The 27,725-nt window shown below is 42.3% G+C and overlaps 1 protein-coding gene across 12 annotated transcripts in view; it reads right to left on the bottom strand.

Annotated features, from left to right (window-relative positions):
- ABI3BP (ABI family member 3 binding protein) overlaps positions 1 to 27,040 on the bottom strand; it is a 746,713-nt gene extending 719,673 nt beyond the window's left edge. For all 12 annotated transcript variants that reach the window (XM_069757702.1, XM_069757705.1, XM_069757707.1 and 9 more), the window contains exon 1: positions 26,891 to 27,040. In XM_069757702.1, coding sequence (XP_069613803.1) covers positions 26,891 to 26,969 — 79 coding nt within the window. In that variant the 5' untranslated portion in view covers positions 26,970 to 27,040. The remainder of the gene's footprint in view (positions 1 to 26,890) is intronic.
- Positions 27,041 to 27,725: the final 685 nt, after the last annotated feature.

Below are 27,725 nucleotides of genomic sequence, written 5' to 3'. Positions count from 1 at the left end.
TATAGTTAAAGTATAAAAATAAAATCCCCTCCACTATGCTGTAACACCTGGACACTGCGGATTGAATGCTGCGGCTCTATGCAGTGTTCAATCTGCAGCTATTCCGGATGTAATACGGCCCGTGGACACATACCCTAAAACCAGCCTAATTGTGAAATGGGCTACACATAAAAATGACAATAGGAGTCCATCTTAGCTTTATTGAGTTTGGTCAGTAATTCATTAGAATTTGTAAGCCTATTTCAGGAGTGGTGTGTACAAAGAGAAAAAATATAACTGAAAAATGTTTATCTGCTCTGTGCTTCGCAGCCTATCCTCATTTTGGCTTACCAATAATGATAAAATACTGACCAAAAAATGCTGATGTGTGAATAAGGCCGGAGTCACACTAGAGAGTTTTACGGACGTATGAGAGGCGCAAAAACAACGCATTGCATACGGACCAATGATTCTCTATGGGGAAGCTCCTATCTTGCATATATTTTGCAGCCGTATTTTGCGGGCATAGAAAATCGCCGCATGCTGCGTTTGTCAGCGTATTGCGCAAAAAATCCGCCAATGAAAGTCTATGGGGGTGAGAAAATACGGATTACACACGGACAATCAGTGCGACTTGCAAGAAATACGCAGATGTGTTCCATAGAAAAGCCGGCAATTCAGTGCGGTATACAGTAATCACACTGACAGGTTAGAATAGAATGGCTAGAATAAATGTCTACACATAGTATAGATATATATATATATATATATATACATATATCTCATTGAGACACACATATACATCTTAAAAACGGACCGTATTTCCCTACGCTAAGTGTGACCTCGGCCTAAGGCTTTATTCGTGACATCATGCAAAGAAGGTTTCTGTAAGGCCCCATTCATAGGTTAGTTTTTGACATCCATGTGCTGTTAGTATATTTTACTGATAGCACACTGACACATTATATTCTATTGAACTATTCACCTGTCAAATTGTTTCTTCTAGCTAATTGTTAACATGAAATCGACATTTCCCACTTTGGTCAACACATGGGCTGAAGTCATTCAATAAAATAAATGGGTCCACTGAATGGTTACTAGAAGAAGCTTAGAAAACCTCCATCAGATTCTTTGCCATACTGGAGAAACAGATGATGCATGGACGGAAAAACAGACGCATGGACGCGTGGTCAAAAATGGATGAAAATGTGTCCATTTTTTGTTGTTGATAAAAAATCCCGGCGAGTGAATCGGCCCTTAGTTAATGATTGGCATCCAGTTCATTTGGCAGGTGTCACTCACCCACTACTGTTTTACTTAGTGGGATGTAAGATTAGGGGGTTCTATTTATACCATAGCAGGCTTTGAAAATGATCTGATATGTTAAGCTCTTTTATGTCCTATTAATGAAGGGGTTAATAAACGAAAGGAACGTTTACTTCTCTTCTGGTAAGGGATATGTGTAACTGGCAAGTTTATACGTGCAACTATAAACAAAGAGAGAAAGAGGGCAGCATTTATGCCTCAGTGACATTTTGGAAATGATTCAGGGATCTGCACTTTCTATAATTGGAACAGATACATCACTCTTGTCATCTCAGCATAACACATAAGATCACAGACAGCTATGCTGAGAGATGCATTTACGGTAATAATATGGTGATTTTTTTTTAACATGTGGTTACAGTAATTGTAATTTTATATGTTTATTTGCAATTTCATATATTTCCATTTGTTTAGCATAGTTTATTTGTAATGGTGCTTTGTCCATATTTTCCCGACAGTTATTGTCTTTTTTTATTCTACAAATCTCCTGTCACTCAATGTGACTGCAGACTTGTGAATTCTCACATTGCACGCACTGTGTGCTGTGAGGATTCTCCCCTGCTGGCATTGGAAGAGGCAGAAGCGTGATGATGGCAATTATGCAATTTGCATACATGACGTCACATGCCAACTAGACTGAATCCTGCCTTGCTCACTGCAAGTGTATTAAGCGAGGCTGGATACAGTCTAGTCGGAATGTGACCGGGAGTATGCAATTTGCATACATGACGTCACATGCCAACTAGACTGTATGCTGCCTTGCTCACTGCAAGTGTATTAAGCGAGGCTGGATGCAGTCTAGTCGGAATGTGACATGGAGTGTGCAAATTGCATAAATGTTGACACATGACAGCTCAATACTGGCACCAGAGAATCCTCACAGTGTGCACTGCGCGCTATGTGAGGATTCACAAGTCTGCAGTCACATAGAGTGACCCCTTTAAGTGACAGCCCCAGGTTCTAACATATGCCCTTATTTAGGCAAACCATTTAAAATTGAAGCAGGTCGAAAAGAAATAAAGAAAGCGGCAACCAGCCATAGATTTATTTCACTTGTAGTTGCCACTGCAGAGGAGGTGATCTTTGCAAGGATCTGTACAGGTGCCACCATTCGCTAAGGTCCCTATTCCATAGTTGGACTAATAAAAGAGATTGTCTTCATGAAATAAGCATTTGAACAAGTTCGGCTCAGGTCTGGGGTAGACGATTTAGTGATTGTACAATACAATTTATTGCACTGATTTGTGAAAAAGCTAGCAACTAACATCTGGAAGCAGATCTGTAAACCAGATCCTTCTGCTCCCCCTTTCGAATACACATTTAGAGCTAATGGCAGTGTATCAGTAATGTTCCTTCATATGACTCTACAGTGTTAAAGAAATTATTTCTTTTTGATACAGTTATTTTCATTGCATGAAAAATAAGATGTTATGTTGATTGGCTTGCCCATAAAAACACTTTCCAAATGAATTTCACTGTTTACTTTGTAAACGCCTTCTCTAAGGATTATGAGTCAGAGAGGAAAAGGGGATTTGTGGTGCATCAAATTTGTTAACTCCCTTGATTATAGGTCTAACACATCTCACAAATTAGTGAATATAATTGGGAATCCTGAGAAAGGTTTTGTCCATCATAAACTTCGCCCAGTCACCAGTATAACCAGCCCAGTCATTGCCTGCAGCTATGACATGCACTATTGATGTGACATCACCGCTGCAGACCATCAGCCACAGCAGGAGGAAGTGGCCAAGAGGCAGCGCTGGAGCCGGGGAGGGCGAGTAGCAGCTCTGTTTATTATTTTATACGTCTGCAAGCCTCTGATTATTTTGGACAACCCATTTAAAACTGTGATAGAATATAAAGCAGCAAACATGCTTTCATAAATAATAAGAAAAAAAGGAGAAAAAAAGCAAATCGAGAATTTCAGTTCCATTGAAACTTACCATTTTGAGTAAAGGACAAATTAAAATGATGCCCAGATTGGATTTGTTGCATAACTGAAGAAAATGGCAGCAGAGGGACCTCGTTGTTTACTATGGGATCGGTGTGGTTCTATCATATGTCAATTTTTTAGTATGAAGAAAAAAAAGGTCTGCATGATATAATTTTCTTACCATTTTAAAAATGGACATATGGCGGCATCCAGACACATCCCATTAGACTTAATTTTTATTCATTTTTTTTGGAGGAGCAGGGGGACAGAATGTTAAAGATCAGCAATACTGACATTCTTTTTCAATGATTTTTATATGTTTTGGTTTTATTTAATACCGTTTACCAAGCAAGACAAACATTTTTATGTGTATAGCTTAGATCTTTACAAATGTGGAAGTACTACTTATGCTTAGATTTTTCTTTCATGCTTGCCTTTTTATCATAACAAAACATGTTTTGATGTAAAAAAAGGTGATATTCAAGTTTGCATACTTATTTTTTTATACTTTTTAAAACGTGAACGCATATTATTTTCACCACATAGGCCTGATTTCCAGGATGAATTCTCCTAAAAACGTGATTCAGATGAGTTCCTAGACAAGGTGTTATATAATACACTGCACTACTAATGTAGTGTAGTGTATTATATCTGCCTGTCAGAATTCTACTGATAGGTAACCTATAAGATGCTGCCTATGGACGTGTCCAATAGGCTTCTGTAATTGGCAACACAATGAATGTTTGCTAATGTTTCAAGCATGCTGTGGGTCCATCACTGAAATATACTATTAACCCTGGTTTGGCTAGCTCTGGAGACAAGACTTTAACTTTGACTATGGAGATAATTGTGTCCTAGAGACAACCAAGCATGGTTGAGCTTTTGAAGTAAATATCTAGAGATGTAGGAGTAAAACTCCCAGTGGATTGAGGCATGGCCCTTGACATTAGCCTAAGTAAGGAGGAAGACTGGGCTGCGGGTACCTGTGCAATGCTGGGTCCGGAACTGTCGAGGCTGCATCCAGTGTTGCTGGGAGAAAGAATGGGGAGTCGGACAGGACAGATAACCTGGTGAGAGGGGGTGTGGCAAGACAAGGAAAAGAGCAGGAAGCTCGGGAAAGGAGCAGAGTTTCCCGCCGGCAGGGAGAGGAAGCAGGTGTGCGCCGTGCTTTGCGTCGAGAGAGAAGGTGCAGAGCTGAGACCCGGCAGAGGTTACATGAGGGTCCCGCGGAACCAGTGAGCACGCAGAGCTTCGGTCGCCCAGACAGACAATGTGCGGTGCTTGCATTGAGAAGCGAGTGCCAGGAGCAGGATCGTGAGGTGTATTCCCCTTTGCTGACAGGCGTGTGGCGGAGCACATCCCAGATATAGACATCTACAGCACTTCCCACCCAAGCTTTACAGATTAATGGACTTGGGGCTCAACAGGCAATACCGGTGACCACCCGTTGCCGCCAGAAGCTAGATTGAGTGTTGGCAGGTTATGCCTGAAGACACAGTGCCGACAACTGCCGGTATTTCTACTCTCTGTATGCGACTGAAGAGCAGAGAAGTCATGATAAGTGAAGTTTAATCATAGGACTGTTGTGTTGTATCATAATTCTACTGTTGATTAACCATTTACCTACTTGCGAGGAGTTCAGTATTGTTATAAATTAAACCGCATTGTTGTTAACCCTTGATTTGCATTCCCTGTGTCACTGCATCCTTGCACCAGCTTACAGTAACACCCAATGAGGGGTTGGGATTCAGATTAAAAAAAAAGAGGGCAGGAAGAAAGGGAAGAAATACAATGTGCAGAGTAAAAGAAATAATGTAAAAAGTTGATAGAACACTTAAGAAAAATTGAGAAAAACTGTGTCTAACTAAAGAAAAATAGAGTTAGAAGTATCAGTAATGAAAAATGATTCAAGCAATAATTAACCCATTCATGACCTTGGGAGTTTGCATTATAATTTTTTGATCTTTCTTCCTAGAGCCATGCATTTTTTATTTTTCCACCAATATGGACATCTGAGGGCTTGTTTTTTTGCAGGATGAGTTGTACTTTTGAACGACACCATTGATTTTACCATATAATGTATTGGAATATGGGAAAAGAATTCCAAGTGCATTGAAATTGCAAAAAATGTTTTTTTTTTTACTATGTTCACTAAATTCTAAAACTGACCTGCCATTATGATTCTCCTGGTCATTACTAGTTCGAAGATACCAAAAATGTATAGATTATTTTTTATTTAAAAGGTGAAGCAAAATTGCAAAGTTTGTAAAAAAAGAATGGCGCCATTTTCCGAGACCCATAGCGTCTCCATTTTTTCAGGATGTGGGACTGGGCGAGGGCTTATTTTTGCACTCCAAGCTGATATTTTTATTGATATAATTTTAGGGTAACAATGTTTTGATCACCTGTTATTGCATTTTATTGCAATGTTGAGGCAACCAAAAGACTGTAATTCTGGCGTTTTAATTTTTTTTCTCGTTACACAGTTTATCATTCGAACTAATTATTTTATATTATGATATTATTATGATATTTGGGTGATTCTGAACTTGGTGATGCCAAACTTTTATTTTTTATAGTTTTTTTTTGAATGGTGCACAATGGGGGTGGTTTGAACTTTTATATAAATATTATTAAAAACTTTATATTTTTTTACACTTTTTACTTGCTTCAATAGTCCCTTAGGAGACTTGAAGCTGCAATCTTCTGAAAAGATGCAGGCTCAACCCCAGAACCCGCTACAAATGGTGATACACGAACTATGATGTAACTATACATCATAGGTCGTGAAGGTATCATGATTAGAACCTGGCAGAAAAATAACATATAAAAGAGAAGGGGAGCCAAGTTACATAGAGCCAAGTTAGTAACTGATAATGGAGAGTGGAGAAAATTAAAAGACAAGAATTGGTGAAGGAAGCAACAAAGTGGAAACAAAAGGACCTGAACTGGACAAAAAAAGGAGTCAGTTGGTTAGGAGTGAATGTAAACAGAAGCTTGGGATGCAACACTGCAGAAGATGAGGACACAGTGGTAACTTAGCCAAAGATTATTTATTAGTCTAACACAGCAATTTGGATAATTCAGATACAAAATTAAGCAAGGTTAGCAGATTATTAGAGTGCATACGATGTTTTAAAATTTAAATGTAAGTCACTTCTTTGGATAGAAGCAGCAGTAGCACTTCTAACAATTAAACCCGATCATACAAGGCTTTAAACATTTGCAGTAGATACTAGCATCTCTATTCTATTACTCTATCTTACGGTGCATCACAGTCAGCCTTGGACCCGTCACCATCGTTACCCTGTCACTCTGGTGGTAATGACATACGGTGTCCAGGCACTGATGTGAGTCTACTCTACAAACACCTTTAGGCGACAAGTCATTTCTTAGTGAGTTGTTCCTAGGATACCTCTGTCCACTGAAGCACAGCTCCAGTCTTCTGTGCACCATACTTCTGCCCCTCAAGTCGAGGGGGGGTCTCACAAATGTCCCGCTAACACAGTATGCTCGCTTCTCATAGCTGTGTTCCCGCTCACTCGGTTCTGGCTAAATTCACTTAGCTCTGATCTAAGTCTATCGGTTCTTCACTCATATCTGGTCACGCGATCATTTACTCAGGTCTGGTCACTCAGTTCTTCACTCGGTTCTGATTCTGGTCTGATAACTCTGTTCTTCAATCAGATCTGGTCATTGACTCTTCACTTGTATCTGGTTACTCGTAATGGCGGCTACATGCCAACCTTCCTGCACCACACGTCTGTCCTGCTGCAGGTATAGGTGCCAACTCCACCCCTTCTCTGCCATCTTGGCCTTTTTAGAATTACAGCTATCACCTGACCGGGTGTCTCCTCCAATCTCTTCCCCTCAGGAACCATACACTTCATTGTAAAGTTCCTCCTCCTTTCTCTTGTCCTACAATCTTTGGCCAGTAGATGGCAGGGCTCACTTGCAGACACTCTGTTATGCATTAACTGTGTATAGTCGACCTTTCATTAGTCCATCTCTTTTCAAGGACACAGAGCTACAGGTTGCAAAACTCGAGTGAAATGCTAGAAGTGTAAATAGGAGTGTGATTTCAAAGAAGAAGTTCAAACTCACAAACCGACGTTTCCAGGTTGGATGCAAGATTACAGTTGAAGGCTACAATAGGAAAAAATAACATCCGTGTTCAGTTCGACATTCGCGGACACAGAGAATGGAGAAATGGAGAAATTAGCTTCTTTGTCTTCTCCACATCTATGCTGCATTTTTTGTTTTGAGAGAATTGGATCAAACTCAGATAACACTTGGATCAAAGAGTGACAGAGTTTGAGCCAAGTGTCATTAGCATAATCGACCCAATTCTCTTGCATGAGAGAATCGACAGCCATGTGGCCTTACAGAAGTTGTGTCTTCACACAACCAACCAATGTGAGCAAAACTATTGTTTTTCCTATCTCCTATACTAGAGTTTTACCCTATTGTGCGCTTCTCCCTTCACAGTGTTTCTTCAACTTTACCCATATGGTGCACAATGTCTTGGAAGTGCATCATAAGCCCCATCTTCTTTAACACCACTGTAAACAATCATGTGTACCTGAAAAACATTGATGCCCATAGTTCGTGAATCAACCAGCTGATTTTGAGTTAACGGGAGGTTACTTCTTGCAGGATATAGCAATACATCAAACAATGAAAAGGAGGATGGGAGAAATTCAGTGCTTCTACGGACATAGGTACGTTTTCAAAGGGGCTTTGACCACAATGGTCACCAGGTCTGAAACCACCAGACCTCATTCTCAAGTCTATTGGCATAAGTCTCACTCTGTGGAAGGTTAGAAGGAAAACATCCAACATAAAATGTCTACTATTCCCCCTGATATGCTTGCTGACACATTCAGGAACATGGAGCGCCACGTCAAAATGTGTCTTGCATAAAATGGAGTTCACATCTAGCATTGCATTCAATGTAATGAATAACACATACATCAAGGTATGTAGCATGGATTTTTTTGTTCAGATGGCTTTATTCTAAAAGGAGTTACAATAGAATATTTGGGGCCCCTTTCAGGTGAATCCCTGTGTATTCAGTAGTCTCAGTTGAATAGGCGTGGGTCTAATTTTTATTTTTCTATGTAATAGTGAGATATTAGTGCCTGCTGACTTTTTTACTGCTGCTTTTCCAATCCAAAGTGTCACTTTCAGATTTTTTCACATAGTTATCATTTAATAGAATATTAATACTCAGAATTTATATGCATAAAAAAAAGTTAAACTTGACTTATTAACTATGAGCTGCTAGACTATATGGTACAGCTGTAACTTTTGACAAGGTGCTGCTACCACCTGTAGTGTAATGTTTATGTATTGCAGCCACCACTGTGCTAAGTCAAATTAACAAATTAGCGAAAAATTTCTGCACCAAATAACATACCAAGGCTACAAAAGCAGTTAAAAGGCTCTAAACACTGCCAAGTTTTTACAGTTAACATGGTTACAGAGAAATTCCAAGTAACAAGAAGATGAAATAAAAAACATCTGCATAGCTTGGGCATATGCAATGTTGTATGTTCCAGAATCAGCTAGGATCGTACTGTACGTTATATATTTGGAAAGCGTTTAGGCTGTAGTTGTAGCACTTATAGCACTAATGTAACTCAGAAGCTGCCAAAATGTCGACTGTGCAAACATTTAGATGTAGTTATTGACTAAGAGTCGCACCGCATTCCTTTCCCTGTGATTTCTGAAACTGCAGATTATTACAAATTGGATTTTCCCCTGGGTCATGAAAGTTACAGCTATTAAAGCATCCATTTAAAGGAAAACACTTATGAAAATTAAAAAAAAAGAAATAAATAATCCTATAGCATTTTTATGGTTCTACTGTGTAACTACACACTTTTAAACTCTATGCTGTATTTATTGATACATGATGAGTTCTACATTTTAGCAGCTGGTGGCTATTGTTCATCCCTAGAATTGCATTTTTTTTTTCGCATCAGGGCTTGCGCATATTTTAAAGGTGTTTTCTGCACTCTAGACAAAGAGTGACTGCAGATTACCAAATTGTGGCAGTCTGTAATGCACAACTGTCACAATTTCCCTGCATTCCCAACATTGGTCATGATTCAGCAATTCACTGCAGACATTTTGTCTAGAGCCTCTGTCTCCACCCTGAAACGAATAGTCAACAGTGATGTCCCTGTCAGGGACTGGGCTTGTCTCTGCTCTACTGAGCATGCCATGGTTGTCAGTTCTGCTCAGTAAGATTTTGTCACTGCTATATTCTTTTTAAAGCACAGTGACAGTGCACTCATCGGAGATCAGCCCAACTCTCAAAACTGACATCACTTTCAGGACAGGGCTGTTTTCTGCCTTTCCCCCTCGCTGTGTTAACGCCTTACAATGCACACTAACAGTTCTCTCACTGTGCAATAGGGTCTTATCTGGTGGAGAAATTGTAAAGGAATTGCACACCTTTTGGAGTTGTTGAACCAAAAGCTGAAGAGTCAAGGTGTGACAGCTACACCCGCAGGTCGGGAAATCCCACCGTACAGAACAATTGGTGCAGGATAGAAGTAGTAGTCTGCGCTGCTGTTCTAGATTCAAGAAATCTGGAGAATGTGATAAGACATTACATCATGCCTTTTTTTCTTAACACGTTTTGAAGTCTAATGTCTTCATCAGGAGAACCATAATGTTATGTGCAGCATCGGACTGGAGAACCTTGGGCCCACCAGAGAAAATCATTCTTGGGGCCCACTATGTAGCTACATAGAAATAGATACAAAACCACCAATTGTGCGGTAAAAAGCACTAATATCAGGGTATAATATAAGGTAGTACACATCTTAATTATGTAGCAAGGGTTGGGGTAGCCCCCTCACAGAATATAATGTAGCCCCCTCATAAAATATAATGCAGACCCCTCTCATAGAATATAATGCAGCACCCCACAACATATAATGCAACCTCCTCAGGTATAACACAGTCCCCACCATAGAATATAATGTAGCCCCCTTCATATGGTATAATGCAGTCCACCACAGAATATAATTTAGTCCCCTGAGAGAATGCAGCCCTACCACAGAATATAATGCAGCCCCCCCATAGAATATACTGTAACCCCCTCATATAGTATGATGTAGCCCCATAATATAAAGTAGTACCCTAAGAATAATGCAGTCCCCCACAGAAAATAATGTAGCCCACTAAAAGTATAATTCAGCCCCTCTCCACCTCCAGCCCTATCATTCTCCCCACCACCTCCATCACTGCCCATTCCACCACCTGCATCATTGCGTCCCCCACCATCATTGTCCATTTCATCACCTCCTTCATCACCTCCATCATTGCCTCCCCCACCACCATCATTGCCCATTTCATCACCTCCATCACTGCCTCCCACCACCACCATTGCCCTTCACCTCCATCATTGCCTCCCCCACCACCATCATTGCCCATCACCTCCATCATTGCCTCCACACCATCATTGCCTATCACCTCCATTATTGCCCATCACCTCCATCATTGCCTCCCTCACTACCATCATTGCCCATCACCTCCATCATTGCCTCCCCACTATCATTGCCTATCACCTCCATTGCCTATGATCTCCATCATTGCCCACCTCCATCATTGTCTCCCCCACCACCATCATTGCCCATCACCTCCATCATTGTCTCCCCTGTCATGATCCCAATGGCAGGGGATCACAAAAAGGACAAGCACAGATACAAACAAGCTCTAGGGCGATGGAACCTGAGCTGACCGCGACCCTGAACCTAACACACAAATAAAAGTAGCCGGGGAACGTGCCTACGATGATCCTAGACGTCTCGCTCCAGCCGAAGATCTAACTTCCCCTATCAGAAGAAACACAGACCTCTCTTGCCTCCAGAGAAATACCCCACAGCAAATAGCAGCCCCCCACATATAATGACGGTGAAATGAGAGGAAAGCACATACGTAGTATGAAAACAGTTTCAGCAAAATGAGGCCCGCTAAAGCTAGATAGCAGAGGATACAAAAGTGAACTGCGCGGTCAGCGAAAAACCCTTCAAAAAACCATCCTGAAATTACTTGAACTCATGTGCCAACTCATGGTACATGAAAAGCAATTTCAGCCCACTAGAGCAACCAGCAGCAGAGAATCACATATCTGCAGGCTGGACTAAAAACCAAATTAAGCAAAACACAAAACAGGAAAATCCAAACTTAGCTTGTCCAGAAGGTTCTAGGAGCAGGGAGCAGAGGTAACAAGACACACTGGATACATTGATAACCGGCGAGGAAATGCCAGCAAAGCCAGGTTAAATAGGAAACTCCCATATGCTGATGGAACAGGTGGAACCCAGAAACCCAGGAAAGACAAGTCACCCAGTACCATCAGCAACCACCAGAGGGAGCCCAAAAACAGAACTCACAACAGTACCCCCCCCTTGAGGAGGGGTCACCGAACCCTCACGAGAACCACCAGGGCGACCAGGATGAGCCCTATGAAAAGCGCGAACCAAATCATCAGCATGAACATCCGAGGCAACCACCCAAGAATTATCCTCCTGACCATAACCCTTCCACTTGACCAAGTACTGGAGTTTCCGTCTGGAAACACGAGAATCCAAGATCTTCTCCACAACATACTCCAATTCTCCCTCCACCAGCACTGGAGCAGGAGGCTCAAGAGAAGGAACAACAGGTACCTCATACTTCCGCAACAACGACCGATGAAACACATTATGAATAGCAAACGATGCCGGGAGATCCAAACGAAACGACACAGGGTTAAGAATTTCCAAGATCCTATAGGGACCGATGAACCGAGGCTTGAACTTAGGAGAAGAGACCTTCATAGGAACAAAACGAGAAGACAACCACACCAAGTCACCAACAAGAAGTCGAGGACCCACGCGGCGACGGCGATTAGCAAACTGCTGAGCCTTCTCCTGGGACAACTTCAAATTGTCCACCACATGACTCCAAATCCGATGCAACCTATCCACCACCATGTCCACTCCAGGACAATCAGAAGGTTCCACCTGACCAGAGGAAAAACGAGGATGAAACCCCGAATTACAAAAGAAAGGAGAAACCAAGGTAGCAGAACTAGCCCGATTATTAAGCGCAAACTCGGCCAGCGGCAAAAAGGTAACCCAGTCATCCTGATCAGCAGAAACAAAACACCTTAAATAAGTTTCCAAGGTCTGATTAGTTCGTTCAGTCTGGCCATTCGTCTGAGGATGGAATGCAGACGAAAAGGAAAAATCAATGCCCATCTTAGCACAGAAAGTCCGCCAAAATCTAGACACAAACTGGGATCCCCTGTCAGAAACGATGTTCTCAGGAATCCCATGAAAACGAACCACATTCTGAAAAAACAGAGGGACCAACTCAGAGGAGGAAGGCAACATAGGCAAGGGTACCAGATGAACCATTTTAGAAAAGCGATCACACACAACCCAGATGACGGACATTTTTTGAGAGACAGGGAGATCCGAAATAAAGTCCATGTAAATGTGCGTCCAAGGCCTCTTCGGGATAGGCAAAGGTGACAACAATCCACTGGCCCGAGAACAGCAAGGCTTAGCCCGAGCACAAACCTCACAAGACTGCACAAAAGAACGCACATCCCTCGACAAGGAAGGCCACCAAAAAGACCTGGCCACCAAGTCTCTAGTACCAAATATTCCAGGATGACCTGCCAACGCAGAAGAATGGACCTCGGAGATGACTCTACTGGTCCAATTATCCGGAACAAACAGTCTCTCAGGCGGACAACGATCAGGTTTAGCCACCTGAAACTCCTGCAAAGCACGTCGCAAGTCTGGGGAGACAGCAGACAAAATCACCCCATCCCTAAGGATACCAGAGGGCCCAGAATTTCCAAGGGAGTCAGGCACAAAACTCCTAGAAAGAGCATCCGCCTTCACATTCTTTGAACCTGGCAGGTATGAAACCACAAAATTGAAACGAGAGAAAAACAGTGACCAACGAGCCTGTCTAGGATTCAGACGCCTGGCAGACTCAAGGTAAATCAAATTTTTGTGATCAGTCAAGACCACCACACGATGTCTAGCACCCTCTAGCCAATGACGCCACTCCTCAAATGCCCACTTCATGGCCAAAAGTTCCCGATTACCAACATCATAATTCCGCTCAGCCGGCGAAAACTTTCTAGAAAAAAACGCGCATGGCTTCATCACTGAGCCATCGGAGCTTCTCTGTGACAAAACCGCCCCCGCTCCAATCTCGGAAGCATCAACCTCAACCTGAAAAGGGAGCGAAACATCTGGCTGACGCAACACAGGAGCAGAAGAAAACCGGCGCTTAAGTTCCTGAAAGGCCTCCACAGCCGCAGGAGACCAATCCGCAACATCAGCACCCTTCTTAGTCAAATCCGTCAAAGGCTTAACAACACTAGAAAAATTAGTTATAAAACGACGATAGAAATTAGCAAAGCCCAAGAACTTCTGTAGACTCTTAAGAGATGTAGGCTGCGTCCAGTCACAAATAGCCTGAACCTTGACGGGATCCATCTCAATAGTAGAAGGGGAAAAAATATACCCCAAGAAAGAAATCTTCTGGACTCCAAAGAGACACTTTGAGCCTTTTACAAACAAGGAATTGGCCCGCAGGACCTGAAACACCTTCCTGACCTGCTGAACATGAGACTCCCAGTCATCAGAAAAAACCAAAATATCATCCAAATACACAATCATAAATTTATCCAGATATTCACGGAAAATATCGTGCATAAAGGACTGGAAGACTGAAGGAGCATTAGAAAGTCCAAAAGGCATTACCAAATACTCAAAATGGCCCTTAGGCGTATTAAATGCGGTTTTCCACTCATCACCTTGCTTTATTCGTATAAGATTATACGCACCCCGAAGATCAATCTTAGTGAACCATTTAGCCTCCTTAATGCGAGCAAACAAATCAGTCAACAATGGCAAAGGATACTGATATTTTACGGTAATCTTATTCAAAAGACGATAATCTATACAAGGCCTCAAGGAACCATCTTTCTTGGCCACGAAAAAAAAACCTGCTCCCAAAGGGGACAAAGATGGACGGATATGTCCCTTTTCCAAGGACTCCTTAACATAATCCCGCATAGCAGTATGCTCTGGCACTGACAGATTGAACAAACGACCTTTAGGAAATTTACTGCCCGGAATTAAATTTATAGCACAATCGCAATCCCTGTGAGGAGGAAGCGAACTGAGCTTAGGCTCCTCAAAAACATCCCGATAGTCAGACAAAAACACAGGAATCTCAGAAGGAGTAGATGAAGCGATAGAAATCGGAGGTGCATCATCATGAACCCCCTGACAACCCCAGCTTAACACAGACACTGATTTCCAGTCAAGGACTGGATTATGAGTTTGTAACCATGGCAGACCAAGTACTAGAACATCATGCAAATTATACAGTACCAGGAAGCGAATCACCTCCTGATGAACGGGAGTCATACGCATGGTCACTTGTGTCCAGTACTGAGGTTTATTCATAGCCAAAGGTGTAGAGTCAATTCCCTTCAAAGGAATAGGGACTTCCAGAGGCTCCAGACTAAACCCACAGCGATTGGCAAATGACCAATCCATAAGACTCAGGGCAGCGCCTGAATCCACATAGGCATCGACGGAAATGGATGATAATGAACAAATCAGAGTCACAGACAGAATGAACTTAGACTGTAAAGTCCTAATGGCAACAGACTTATCAACCTTTTTTGTGCGTTTAGAGCATGCTGATATAACATGAGCTGAATCACCACAATAAAAGCACAACCCTTTTTTCCGCCTATACTTTTGCCGTTCACTTCTGGACTGAATTCTATCACATTGCATTATCTCAGGTGACGGTTCAGACGACACCGCCAAATGATGCACAGGTTTGCGCTCCCGTAAACGCCGATCAATCTGAACAGCCATAGTCATAGACTCATTCAGACCAGCAGGCGCAGGGAACCCCACCATAACATCTTTAATGGCCTCAGAAAGGCCATCTCTAAACTTTGCAGCCAGAGCGCACTCATTCCACTGAGTAAGTACCGACCACTTCCGAAATTTTTGACAATAAATTTCTGCTTCATCTTGCCCCTGAGAGAGGGCCAACAAAGCTTTTTCAGCCTGAATCTCTTGGTTAGGTTCCTCATAGAGCAAACCCAATGCCAGAAAAAACGCATCTGCATTAAGCAACGCAGGGTCCCCTGGTGCCAATGCAAATGCCCAATCCTGAGGGTCACCCCGCAGGAAAGATATAATTATCTTGACTTGCTGAGCAGGGTCTCCAGAGGAGCGAGATTTCAAAGAAAGAAACAACTTGCAATTGTTCCTAAAATTCAGAAAACGAGATCTATCTCCAGAAAAAAACTCTGGGACAGGAATTCTAGGTTCAGACATAGGAGCATCTACAACAAAATCCTGTATATTTTGAACCTTAGTGGCAAGATTATTCAGGCTGGAAGCCAAACTCTGGACGTCCATGATAAACAGCTGAGATCAGAGCCATTCAAAGATTAAGAGGAGGAGGAAGTAGCCAGGCTGCAATAAGGCTAGGCAGCAAACTCTGAGGGAAAAAAAAAAAAAAACTTCCTCAGACTACTTATCCTCCTACTTCAGCCAATACAATTAACACTTTTGGGCCGGTTATACTGTCATGATCCCAATGGCAGGGGATCACAAAAAGGACAAGCACAGATACAAACAAGCTCTAGGGCGATGGAACCTGAGCTGACCGCGACCCTGAACCTAACACACAAATAAAAGTAGCCGGGGAACGTGCCTACGATGATCCTAGACGTCTCGCTCCAGCCGAAGATCTAACTTCCCCTATCAGAAGAAACACAGACCTCTCTTGCCTCCAGAGAAATACCCCACAGCAAATAGCAGCCCCCCACATATAATGACGGTGAAATGAGAGGAAAGCACATACGTAGTATGAAAACAGTTTCAGCAAAATGAGGCCCGCTAAAGCTAGATAGCAGAGGATACAAAAGTGAACTGCGCGGTCAGCGAAAAACCCTTCAAAAAACCATCCTGAAATTACTTGAACTCATGTGCCAACTCATGGTACATGAAAAGCAATTTCAGCCCACTAGAGCAACCAGCAGCAGAGAATCACATATCTGCAGGCTGGACTAAAAACCAAATTAAGCAAAACACAAAACAGGAAAATCCAAACTTAGCTTGTCCAGAAGGTTCTAGGAGCAGGGAGCAGAGGTAACAAGACACACTGGATACATTGATAACCGGCGAGGAAATGCCAGCAAAGCCAGGTTAAATAGGAAACTCCCATATGCTGATGGAACAGGTGGAACCCAGAAACCCAGGAAAGACAAGTCACCCAGTACCATCAGCAACCACCAGAGGGAGCCCAAAAACAGAACTCACAACACTCCCCCCACCACCATCATTGCCCATCACCTCCATCATTGTCTCCCCTGTTGTGAATTCCGCTCTTGGGCTCCCTCCGGTGGTTGTAAGTGGCACTTTTGTGAGTTCTGCTCTTGGGCTCCCTCCGGTGGTTTTAAGTGGAATGGCTGCTCCTGGTTTCATTCTGTGTATGTCTTTTCCCTCTCCACTCACTGTCATTACTTGTGGGGGGCTATCTATCCTTTGGGGATTTTCTCTGAGGCAAGATAGTTTTCCTGTTTCTATCTTTAGGGGTAGTTAATTCTCAGGCTGTGACGAGGTGCCTAGGGAGTGAGAGGAGCATCCCACGGCTACTTCTAGTGTTGTGTTGAGCTTAGGGACTGCGGTCAGTACAGGTACCACCTCCTTCAGAGCTCGTCCCATGTTGCTCCTAAACCACCAGTTCATAACACTCCCCCCACCACCATCATTGCCCATCACCTCCATCATTGTCTCCCCCACCAATATCATTGTCCTTCACCAACACACACACCTCACCGCAGCAGCAGCTTATCACACACACATACAGGCACACACACACTCTCTCTCACACACACACACACACATGCAGGCACACAGCACACACACACAGGCACACACACACACGCAGGCAGGCACACACAAACACGCAGGCACACAGCACAGCTCACCTCCCCGCAGCAGCTCATCCCAGCAGCCTCTTCCTTGCTGGAAGCTTTATGACTGAGACATCCAGCTGGGCTGTCTCGGACAGGAAGCAGGACGCCGGGAGGTGAGCTGCTCTGTGTCAGTCTGTGTGCCTGCATGTGTGTGTATGTGTGCCTGCATGTGTGTGTATGTGTGCGTGTGTGTGTGTGTGCGTGACGTGTGGTGGTGGGGCTTTACATGCGGGCAGTGTTAGCTGCAGCCTGCAGCTAATGCTGCCTGCCTGGTATTCACGCCTCTCCATGCCCATAGGGGCGTGGGAAAGCGTGAATATTCATTTTGCTTTAGCAGCGGGGACAGGATCCTGTCTCCAGCTGCTGCTACTGGCATTGGGTGGGCCCCCTTGACACAGGGGCCCCATTGCCACTGGAGCAGCTGCGGGCCAGTATGCCAGCAGGTGTCAGTGCCTGGGCCCACGGAAGAATCCTCCGGTTCTCTGGTGGGCCAGTCCGAGCCTGGTTATGTGGTTATAGTACATTGTGGTTCCTTGCAGATGTTGTCCCTCTTGGGACTGGAACCAAGAACCCCAGGGCAGCAAGGCTGCAGTGCCAACCACTCAGCAACCATGCTGCTCAGTTGAAACTAGTCAGCACATTATCACAAGTGTCAAAATTTCATACATGTGCTCACATAACTGCCCACTCAGAGGCTAGAGGAGCCAGCATTGAGAGGGAAAGCTGAGGCTGAAAATATGTGCTGTACTGAAACTACCATGGTTTCTGTATTATCAAGTAAAGTTGCAATGCTAAAGCGGAATACGGTGTCTGTTCCTAAGTATGTGATATCGTCCAGAGACGGGACTATGGGATCAGTGGGATCCGCGAACGCAAATATGGGTTTTCTGCAATAGTCTGACACCACACAATAGATGAGACATTATGTTTTCTTTGCGGGGTGCCAGGGTGTGCCTGAACAACAGCCACTTGCCATAACTACCATCCTGGCAATTCATAACCGAACAACCCCTTCAAGAAGTGTTATTAATAAGCAGTTGTCTAGTATAATTGTATTGAGGTTACATCATTTATCAGCTTTTTTGAGATCTGACACCTGACACCCCACCCAGCAGCTGTATTGCTCCATCACTGCTAGTTGCCTCTTCTAGGCAGCAGAAAAGTTCCTATTCATTGAAATAGTATTGTTCTTCAGTACTTGTGAACGGCAACTAAACAGAGCTCCATAAACTGTTTACATCCAGCCGCTGCCAAAGCTGGACACTAGTGATGAAAGAACATGCTTGGGTAACATATTATCCAAGTATCTTGGGCAGGCTCAAATAATGTTTGTGTCCCCGCCGCTGCATGATTCGCGCCTGTTCGATAGCTATCAAACAGACAATTCCCGCATGTGTTGCAGCTATTGAACAAACGCGAATCATGCAGCCGTGGGGACATAAACATATTATTCGAGCACACCCAAGATACTCAGGCAACACCCGAGCGTGCTAAATACGAGCATGTTCGCTCATGTATACGAACACGTTAACTCATCACTACTGGAAACAGCTGATCATTTAAGTATCAGGTGTCAAACCCCACTCGTCTAATATTGATGCCCTATTCTAAGAACAGGTTATTAATATAATTGCAGTGGAGACCTCTTTTATGTCAGAAACCCTGGTGGTCCAGTATAGAGGTTAATTTTAGGATTCTTGGTTTAATCAGTGAAAGTATTAACATCAGGATTCATGCAGAACATAAAGAGTTTACTAAGAAGGCCAAAAGACTTTCAGGTGTGAAAATACCCGACGGTCTATGGGCTACCAACCAGTGTTGTCTTGGCTGTTGAGCTTTCTGTTTCTTCCCTGCACTGACCATAGTGATGAATATAGGAAGAAGATAAAAGGTCAGAATATAGGTGATAACTATCCAGCCGCACTACTGCTATGTTGTGTCGGTGATCGGACAGAGACAGCTTTTAGGCCACAGTTTATAGGGAACAGTGATTTAATTTATCTTGTACATCATCCTGCAAGAACTCTTAAAAATGATGGCAATTAGAAATTATGCATGATTTTAGACTAGGTTTACACATTTTCTTTTTAAAGGAAATCTGTCAATAAGAAAATGTAGTCAAATTTGCAGGCCCTATGCTATAGAGCCGTAGGAGATGAGTACGCTGATATAAAGTTTTGTGAGAAAACCTGTGTTTTAATTATTTATACAAGTGGGTTACCCTATCAGTGACTGACAGCTACTTCTGTATGCACAGTTATGCAAAGAAAGCTGTCAGTCACTGATAGGACCGCCCAATGGACCCAAAATCCTATAAAGCCCAAAGTTTTCTGAGTTTTATATGATTAAAACACTGGTTATACTTGATCTTCTCTCACAAAACTGTATATCAGTCTGCTAAGCTCCTCCTGCTCTATAACATGGGGCCTGAAGATTGGGCTGCACTCTGATAGTTAAAAAAAAAACACAAAATTGAGCTTAAATTGAGTTGATACACATGCAGAGGTTAAAACGCATGTTCACATTGGCCACAAAACATTGAAACCTACAAGAGAAAAAAGTAAACGAAAACCCTGATGTAGCTAAGTAAAAAAGCAAAAGTGCATTTAAATAATTTAAATTCTGATAGTAGCAGGTTCTATGTAAAGGTCCGTGTTTCTGTTCCATTAGAGGACAAAAAAATAAACTTGTGCAAAAAACGGCTGTGTCTTACAATGGACATAAATGCTAGCAGGCAGACCTAAATAACTATAATGGGTTTTATTTAGCTTCCGTTAAGGATAGCTGACATTGTGCTAGATAAAACAATGTGGCATGTTACACTTTTCTTCCCAGTAACATATAGGAACATGTGACTGAGGCTCTTAACAGTGGCTTAGGCAGCTAACGTTAACCTAGCATGACATAATACCTGTTATCTTATCTGCCAAAACATATCTCAGAACAATACTCATTTGGCTACATTTAGCAGGCTCAGTCATGCCTTAATGTTCATACCAATAATAGTCCCAAATAATTACCCATCAAATTGTTTTTACTACAACCAACATAAGGACTCGCATCACATTGCAGTTACCCAGCAAACCTGCAGAATACACTTCTAGTCCATAGATCAATCTTCACCACATCCTTTGAAAAATGAGCAATAAATTATTCCACCTTTTTTTTTATATAATTATCACAATAAATCAAATTGCAGTCTTTAGAAATCCAAAAATCTTCATGATCCAAAAATATATACAGGTGAACAACAATTTTTGGAGAATACTTGCCATATGTATACAAACAGGGACATAACAAGCATGGTCACAGAGAGTGCGACCACGACTAGGTCCTTACTGGAGGGGGTACCGCCGACACAAGCACATATTTCAACTGGGTGTGCTTCCTCGAACGAACATTCAGCTGAAATGCATAGTGGCGCAGAGACTCAACGTGTCTTTGCAATCAAAATCCAGCAGCTGATGTCAGTGTGCCTATCAAGGCTGGAGCATGGCAGTGACGCAGTCATGCACTGCCCATCGCTTGCACACTGAAGTCAGCTGGTAGCTTCTACGCCAGCTACAGGAGAGGATGCCAAGCCATAGTGTTTAAAACCACGTCCAAGTACCTCCCATGTGCAGCTTCCGGGCTGACAAGTGCAAATTTGAATCCAGTATTTGCTGTTAACGTGATGCGTTCATCTTTCCTTCAACTTTGATCAAGTTTCCTGTGCCTTTATAGCTCACACAAACCCAAAATATCAGCAATCCACCTCCGTGCTTTACAGTAGGATTGGTGTTCCTTTCATCATTTCATCATATTCCTTCTTGACCTCTTTCCAAATGTAACGTTTATAGTTGTGGCCAAAAAGTTCAATTTTGGTCTCATCACTCCAAATTACTTTGTTCCAGAAGTTTTGAGGCTTGTCTCTGTGCTGTTTTGCATATTGTAGGTGTGATACTTTGTAGAATTTGCGCAGTAATGTTTTTTTTCTGGCGACTTGACCATGCAGCCCATTTTTCTTCAAGTGTCTCCTTATTTTGCATCTTGAAACAGCCACACTGCTAGTTTTCAGAGAGTCCTGTATTTCAGTTGATGTCATTTGTGGGTTTTTCTTTGCCTCACGAACAATTTTCCTGGCAATTGTGGATGACATTTTTGCTAGTCTACCTGACTTTGATTTTGTTTTTACAGAGCCCCTGATTTTCCATTTGTTAATCACAGTTTGAACGCTGCTGACTGGCATTATCAATTCCTTGGATATCTTTTTGTATCCCTTTCCTGTTTTATACAATTCAACTACCTTTTTCCTTAGATCCGCTGACAATTCTTTTGCTTTCCCCGTGACTCACAATCCAGAAACATCAGTGGCTGGATGAAAGATGCAAGAGTCTGTCTGAATCCCAGAAACTCACTCAGCTTTTATGCACACACACTGATTACAAGCAAACAGGTCACAGGTGAGGATGTTACCTTTAGTAGCCAGTCAAACCTATTTGTGTCAACTTTTGTGCATATTACCAGGCCAAAATCACCAGGGTATGTGAACTTTTGATCATGGTCATTTGAATGTTTTGGGTTGTCATTATGATTTAAAAAGAGAAAACACAGTAGTTTGACAATAAATGGCTTCACCCAACCACTAACCATGAGTGGAGAAAAAGGTTTGGTGTTATCATTCATATTCTCTGAAAAAGGGCCAAGAAAGCAAACATTCTGCCGGGGTATGTAAACTTTTGAGCACAACTGTATATGCCAGGATGGAAAACATATATACCAGGATTGGCTCATGATGAGAGACAAATAACAGGATGGATCTAGGAAGGGGAACATATTTACCAGGATGGGCTCAGGATGGAAGACAAGTATACCAGGATGGGGGACCATATATACAAGGAAGTGGGACACATATATCAAGGTGAGAGACATATATACCAGGATAGGGAACATGTATACCAGGATAGGGGACATATATACCAGAAAGGGGAACAAATATACTAGGAAGGGTCCAGGATTGGGGACATATGTCCCCCACATACAGTATACACCAGAATGGGTGATATATATACCATTAAGGACCCAGTATGGGATACATATATACCAGGATGGGCACAGGGATGGATACATACAGTATATACCAGAATGGGTCAAGCATGGGGGGCATATTGACCAGGGTGACCCAAGATGGTGAACATATATTTCAGGATGAGAAACACGTACACTAGGATGGGTCCAGGATGGGGGGCATGTATACCGGGATGGGGAACATATATACCACTAAGGTCAACATATATTCCAGGATGGGCCCAAGATGTGGGACAAATATACAAAGATCGGAGACCTATATAACATAATGGGGAATATATATACAAGGAAGAAATATATACCAGGATGGGCCTAGTATGGAGGACACCACCACTACTGTGTACAAACATCCCGCTAAAAAGCTATGGGAGCAATTCAACAGGGAGAACATTATCTCTATGTCCACCCAATTTTATCAGCAGGATTTCCCTTTCTGTGATTCTTTCAGCAGATTTTTGCGAACCCATCTTAGAGCATGAAAACATATAACACCGAAACCATGGGTATATAAAGAGACCAGAGTCCCTCAAAATTAGGAACTCCCAGATAAAATAAATCCTAAGTAAATAAATATAATGGAGTGATGACCCCCAAAGTCAAACAACAATTAGACATCATCCATTATAAAGATGTAAAGATAAAAAATTTCAATTTTTATTACAAATAACAAAAAGATATAAAATATACAGTACATAACAACGGATGGACAATATACACAGTTATATACTGTAATGAAACTAGTAAGTCAGTGGTGAGGACACAAAAACAAGACATCACCAAGGACAATGATGTACAGTATGTAATTAGTTATGGAAGCTGAAGTGTACTGATGTCAGTTATCACTAATGCAATACATTATGGCGAGACAGTATTATATGTACCTCTATTGGTTTATAGAAGACATCCTGCAGCAAACACCCCTAATTATACTTCCCATACATGTTGACCTACTTTGTTTAGAAAAGAAAATGATCTATAAGATGTCCTAATACTACAACAATGGATGCAATAGCACACCTGGAAAGTCAACTGCAATTGACTTGAAAAATGCACTTTTTTTCTGATTGGGTCCGCATTTTGTGGAATGAGGCAATTGCCAAGGACCCCCCCACTCCCCTAGGGGGCCCAAGCATCTACAGCAAAAAATAACTTGATAATAGCTCTGCATTATCAATCTAATTTGTGATGCTGAGACTGATTAAGGACCTTCAGTGACCGCGATGTCATTATGGGCCTTGTACTCTGCGGGATTTCAGGACCTCCGGTGACATCACGATCATGTAACTGGTCATAGGACCGTAACGTCACCACAAGTCCTGCAGTGTGCTGGAGTTTGGAAGAAGTGAAGAAGAGGGGACTGATTATTATTTACTATTGTAGCACCTTTTACTTCATGGCGCTTTACATGTGAAAAGGGGTATACATAATAAAAAGCAAGTACAATAATCTTAAACCATAAAAGTCATGACTGGTACAGGAGGAGAGAGGACCCTGCCCGCGAGGGCTCACAATGTGTGGGTATGTATGTATGTGCATGCGAGTGTGTGTGTATATTTGTGAATGCATGTGTCTGTATGTATGTGCATGCATGTGTCTATGTCTGTGCCTGTGCATGCATGTCTCATCATATGTACAGTATGTATATACATGAGTCTGTATGCATATATGTGCATGAATGTGTCTCCATTTATGTGCCTGTGCATGCATGTCTCATCATATGTATGTATATACATGAGTCTGTATGCATATATGTGCATGAATGTGTCTCCATTTATGTGGCGGCGCATGCATGTCTCTGTAAGTTTGTTCATGCATTCTCGGTATGTATGTGCCTGTGCATGGATGTCTCTGTATGTATGTGCTCTGTGTATGCATGTGTCTGTAATTATGTGCTCCGTGTATGTATGTATCTGTTCTTTGTTTATATATATATATATATATTTATGTGTTTGTGAGCTCGGTGTACACATGTGTGTGCTATTTGTATATACCTATGTGTTTGTGTAACATACAGTACAATGTGTGAACATGTCAGCAATCACCCAATGAACGAGCACAATGTTGCTCACTCAATGGGTGATTGGAACAAAAGTGATTGTTCTCAGCAGCACATTGCTTGGTGTAAACTGCAGATATGCTGCGGAGATCTTAATAACATGATACTATATGGGGACAGATTGATCAACCAGTGATCATTCTATGCCCATCATTCTTCCTCAGCCGGTGTAAAGAGGCCGGTAAACGAGTGCAGAACCACTTAAATACAGTATTGTCAATTGCGTTTGTTTAACGACCTGAACTCATCGCATGTAAATGCAACCTAAACATTTGTGTGTGATGTGCAGTATGTGAGCATTTGGGCCGCACTTTATCTAAAACTGGCCCTGTTCATTTGGCAGGCTCAGCAACACCTTTTTTTGTAAAACAGTGGGTGGGATCTTACCCTCCAGCTGACATGAGATCAGTTATGCTTGCTATCTGCCCCCTCATCAAGAATTTAAGGCAAGGGTGGGGAATCTTTTTTCTGCCAAAAGCTATTTGAATATTTATACCATCCTTCGGGGGCCGTACAAACTCCACCCACAAAGTGCATCCTGACTCTGGCACTGGTGTCAGGACATAATCTTTCATCGCATGCCCTTCAGAGTTCAGTAGTGAACACTGTGTGTGTGTGCTAACTGAGCAAGAAGAAATTAATGAGCTGGTTGTAATCAAAATACATTTCATGTCCAAGAATGCGGTCCCTGAGAATCTGCTGGGGGCCTGATAAAAGGTCATTGAGGGACGTAAATGGCCCTGGGGCATGAGGTTCCCCACCCCTAATTTAAGGGATTGTCCTTTGAAATGGCACTTTAGTGCAATTAGGGCATTTTATACTGTACCTCTTCTAAAATGCAGGGGTCTGTCTGGTGTAAAACCCGGGCATGAGTGTATTAGGAACCTGCAAATCTCTACTATGCTTTATGATATGCAACTTTATTATACTGAAATGATAAAAAAGGCCGTTTTTACAAAGTACTATGTAGCTTGGCAGCCTGTATTCTGCCCATGATACTGAAAATAGTAAGTGCTATGCCACCACTGCTTGCTATAGACCACAGCAAAGCAGGGGAGCAGCTGTTTTTTGTTTTCTTGCTGTATTATTGGATTGCGCCCACTCACAGTGTTTGAGTATCAATATCAATACCTAGGATTACCTTGGTCTCACCATAGGCACATTTATACTTAAAGCGTACCCCCATGATTAAATTTTTTATCTCATAAATAATCAATCAAGAGTACAATAAGTTCAATAATAAATCAAGAGTACACAAGAAAACAAGCATCTTCTTTGGAGTATATCTTATCAGACAAATCCCCAGTACTGGAAGGTGCTACTGATAATATTCTATGTAGATAGAAGGGGGGAAGGGAGGGTGCCGTCTTTCCTGTTTTCTTGTACAAATTTTGGCAAGAGAAAGTAGATTTTTCTGATAATATATATTACAAAGTTGCTTATTTTCATGTGTACTATTGATTTATGGAATAAAAATTAAAACGATGGTTACACTTTAAAATGATGAATGTTTCACTTTTCTTTCTGTTTTTTATTTTTGTGAAACTTTGTGGAACTCGTAAGCTATGGCATAGGTAGTTTAGGCTACGTTCACACTAGCGTTCGGCTAGTGTGCATCGCGCTAGCGTCGGGCGACGCAGCGGCGACGCACGCGTCATGCGCCCCTATGTTTAACATGGGGGACGCATGCGTTTTTGCTTGTTGCGTTTTCCGACACGTGCGTCTTTTTTGACGCTAGGGTCGGACCAAGAAAACGCAACAAGTTGCATTTTTCTTGCGTCCGATTTTCGTCAAAAAACGACGCACGCGTCGAAAAACGCAGCGTTTTTGCGTGCGTTTGCACGCGTTTTTCGGTGCGTTGTGCGTCGCGTCGCCGACGCAGCGGCGCACAACGCTAGTGTGAACGTAGCCTAAGTGCACAGAAAAGTACTTAACATTGCATGGATACATTTCACACAGATACAGAAGAGCGCCAGTCATGTATCCCTGATTGCACTGACCTGGAATATGATCAAGAATTACAAAACATGTGTCACCAAGCCCTCTCCAGTCCTACTGTCAGTGAGGGCATATCAAAGGCTACTGTACCAGCAGGCACATGCAATAACAGCACTGTATACCATTAATATAGATGAAGTTACACTCTGATCTATAAACATTGTGACACTCCAGCTGCACTATTGCAATATGCCAAAATCACAGCTAATCACCAGGCAGGAGGGGGGAGTGTCACTGTTTTCCAAACTTTCTTCAACATAGTTGAAAAATAATAGGAAAAAAGCTATATAGAAACATATATAAAGTGGAATTTATGGAGAACACATACAGATATTAGTTTATTTGGCTACAAAGGGTCCATCAGTTGAAGCACCTACTATGGTCACTTCCACCCAGCTGAGTAGAGCATTATGAGGTCTTCTCCTTCCATCTGCAGTATGCAGAATTTCAAGAAAGAACATTACAAAACATGCAGAAATGATTTACTTGCCTTTTGGTAATTTTTGTGCATCTCCAGGGTCAGTAAGAATAATTCCACAGAAAAGAAGGAATGAGATCCTTGAGATCATGTTTGCAGCTCCCAGCACAATGACAGATGCTGGTGTGTAACACTCAGCAAGGTGGCTGCAGTAGAAACTTCTCCACTAACAGAGGCAGAAACTGGGACAGAGCTAAGTTTAGCTGGGCGGAGACATGACGGCATCTTCATCTACATACATGTAATAATGATCTCTGTGTGGCTGTGGAATCACATTCTTCCTATATACCGCGCTGTGCACAGAGACGGAACATTACATTTGTCACACTGTTTGATGGTGCACTTGGAAAAGTATGTTCCTTGCAGAATTTAGCATAAGTTTTCATAGCGTAACCCTACACTAAAACATGATGGACTTCCTATATACAATACAATCCCTTACATATTGTATAGTTAGACTAGCACTTTCCTGCATTGTTGCAGCATCTTACTTCACCCACGAGAAAAGCAGTTTTATGTCAGAGAATCTTACCTCCCTAATACCAACTTGTGAGGTCATGGCAGCCCAGTGGTGGTGGTAGCACAGCAAGTTACTAATGAGAAGTTTAAGTGAAAAGAAGCCCTTTTGCAAATTACAGCTTATTAAAATTTCCAGCTATTCTTGAGATATTAAAGGAAATCTGTTCGTAGAGTCAGCTCTCTTAACCCATTTATATGGGCATGCAGGTCAGAGATGTACATGGGCATGGGCATTTTCCAGAGAAGTTCATGTTTTTCTCATGAGCTTTCAATGAGCTTTTCCAGGCTATGGACCGGACACTGATCTGCATGAGCCTTGGCCTCCAGA

Source organism: Ranitomeya imitator, chromosome 3, assembly GCF_032444005.1.
Source record: "Ranitomeya imitator isolate aRanImi1 chromosome 3, aRanImi1.pri, whole genome shotgun sequence".
NCBI classification, from domain to species: Eukaryota; Metazoa; Chordata; class Amphibia; order Anura; family Dendrobatidae; genus Ranitomeya; species Ranitomeya imitator.
The sequence above is the reverse complement of the archived record's forward strand: the minus strand, read 5'-3'. Positions and strand labels throughout refer to the sequence as shown.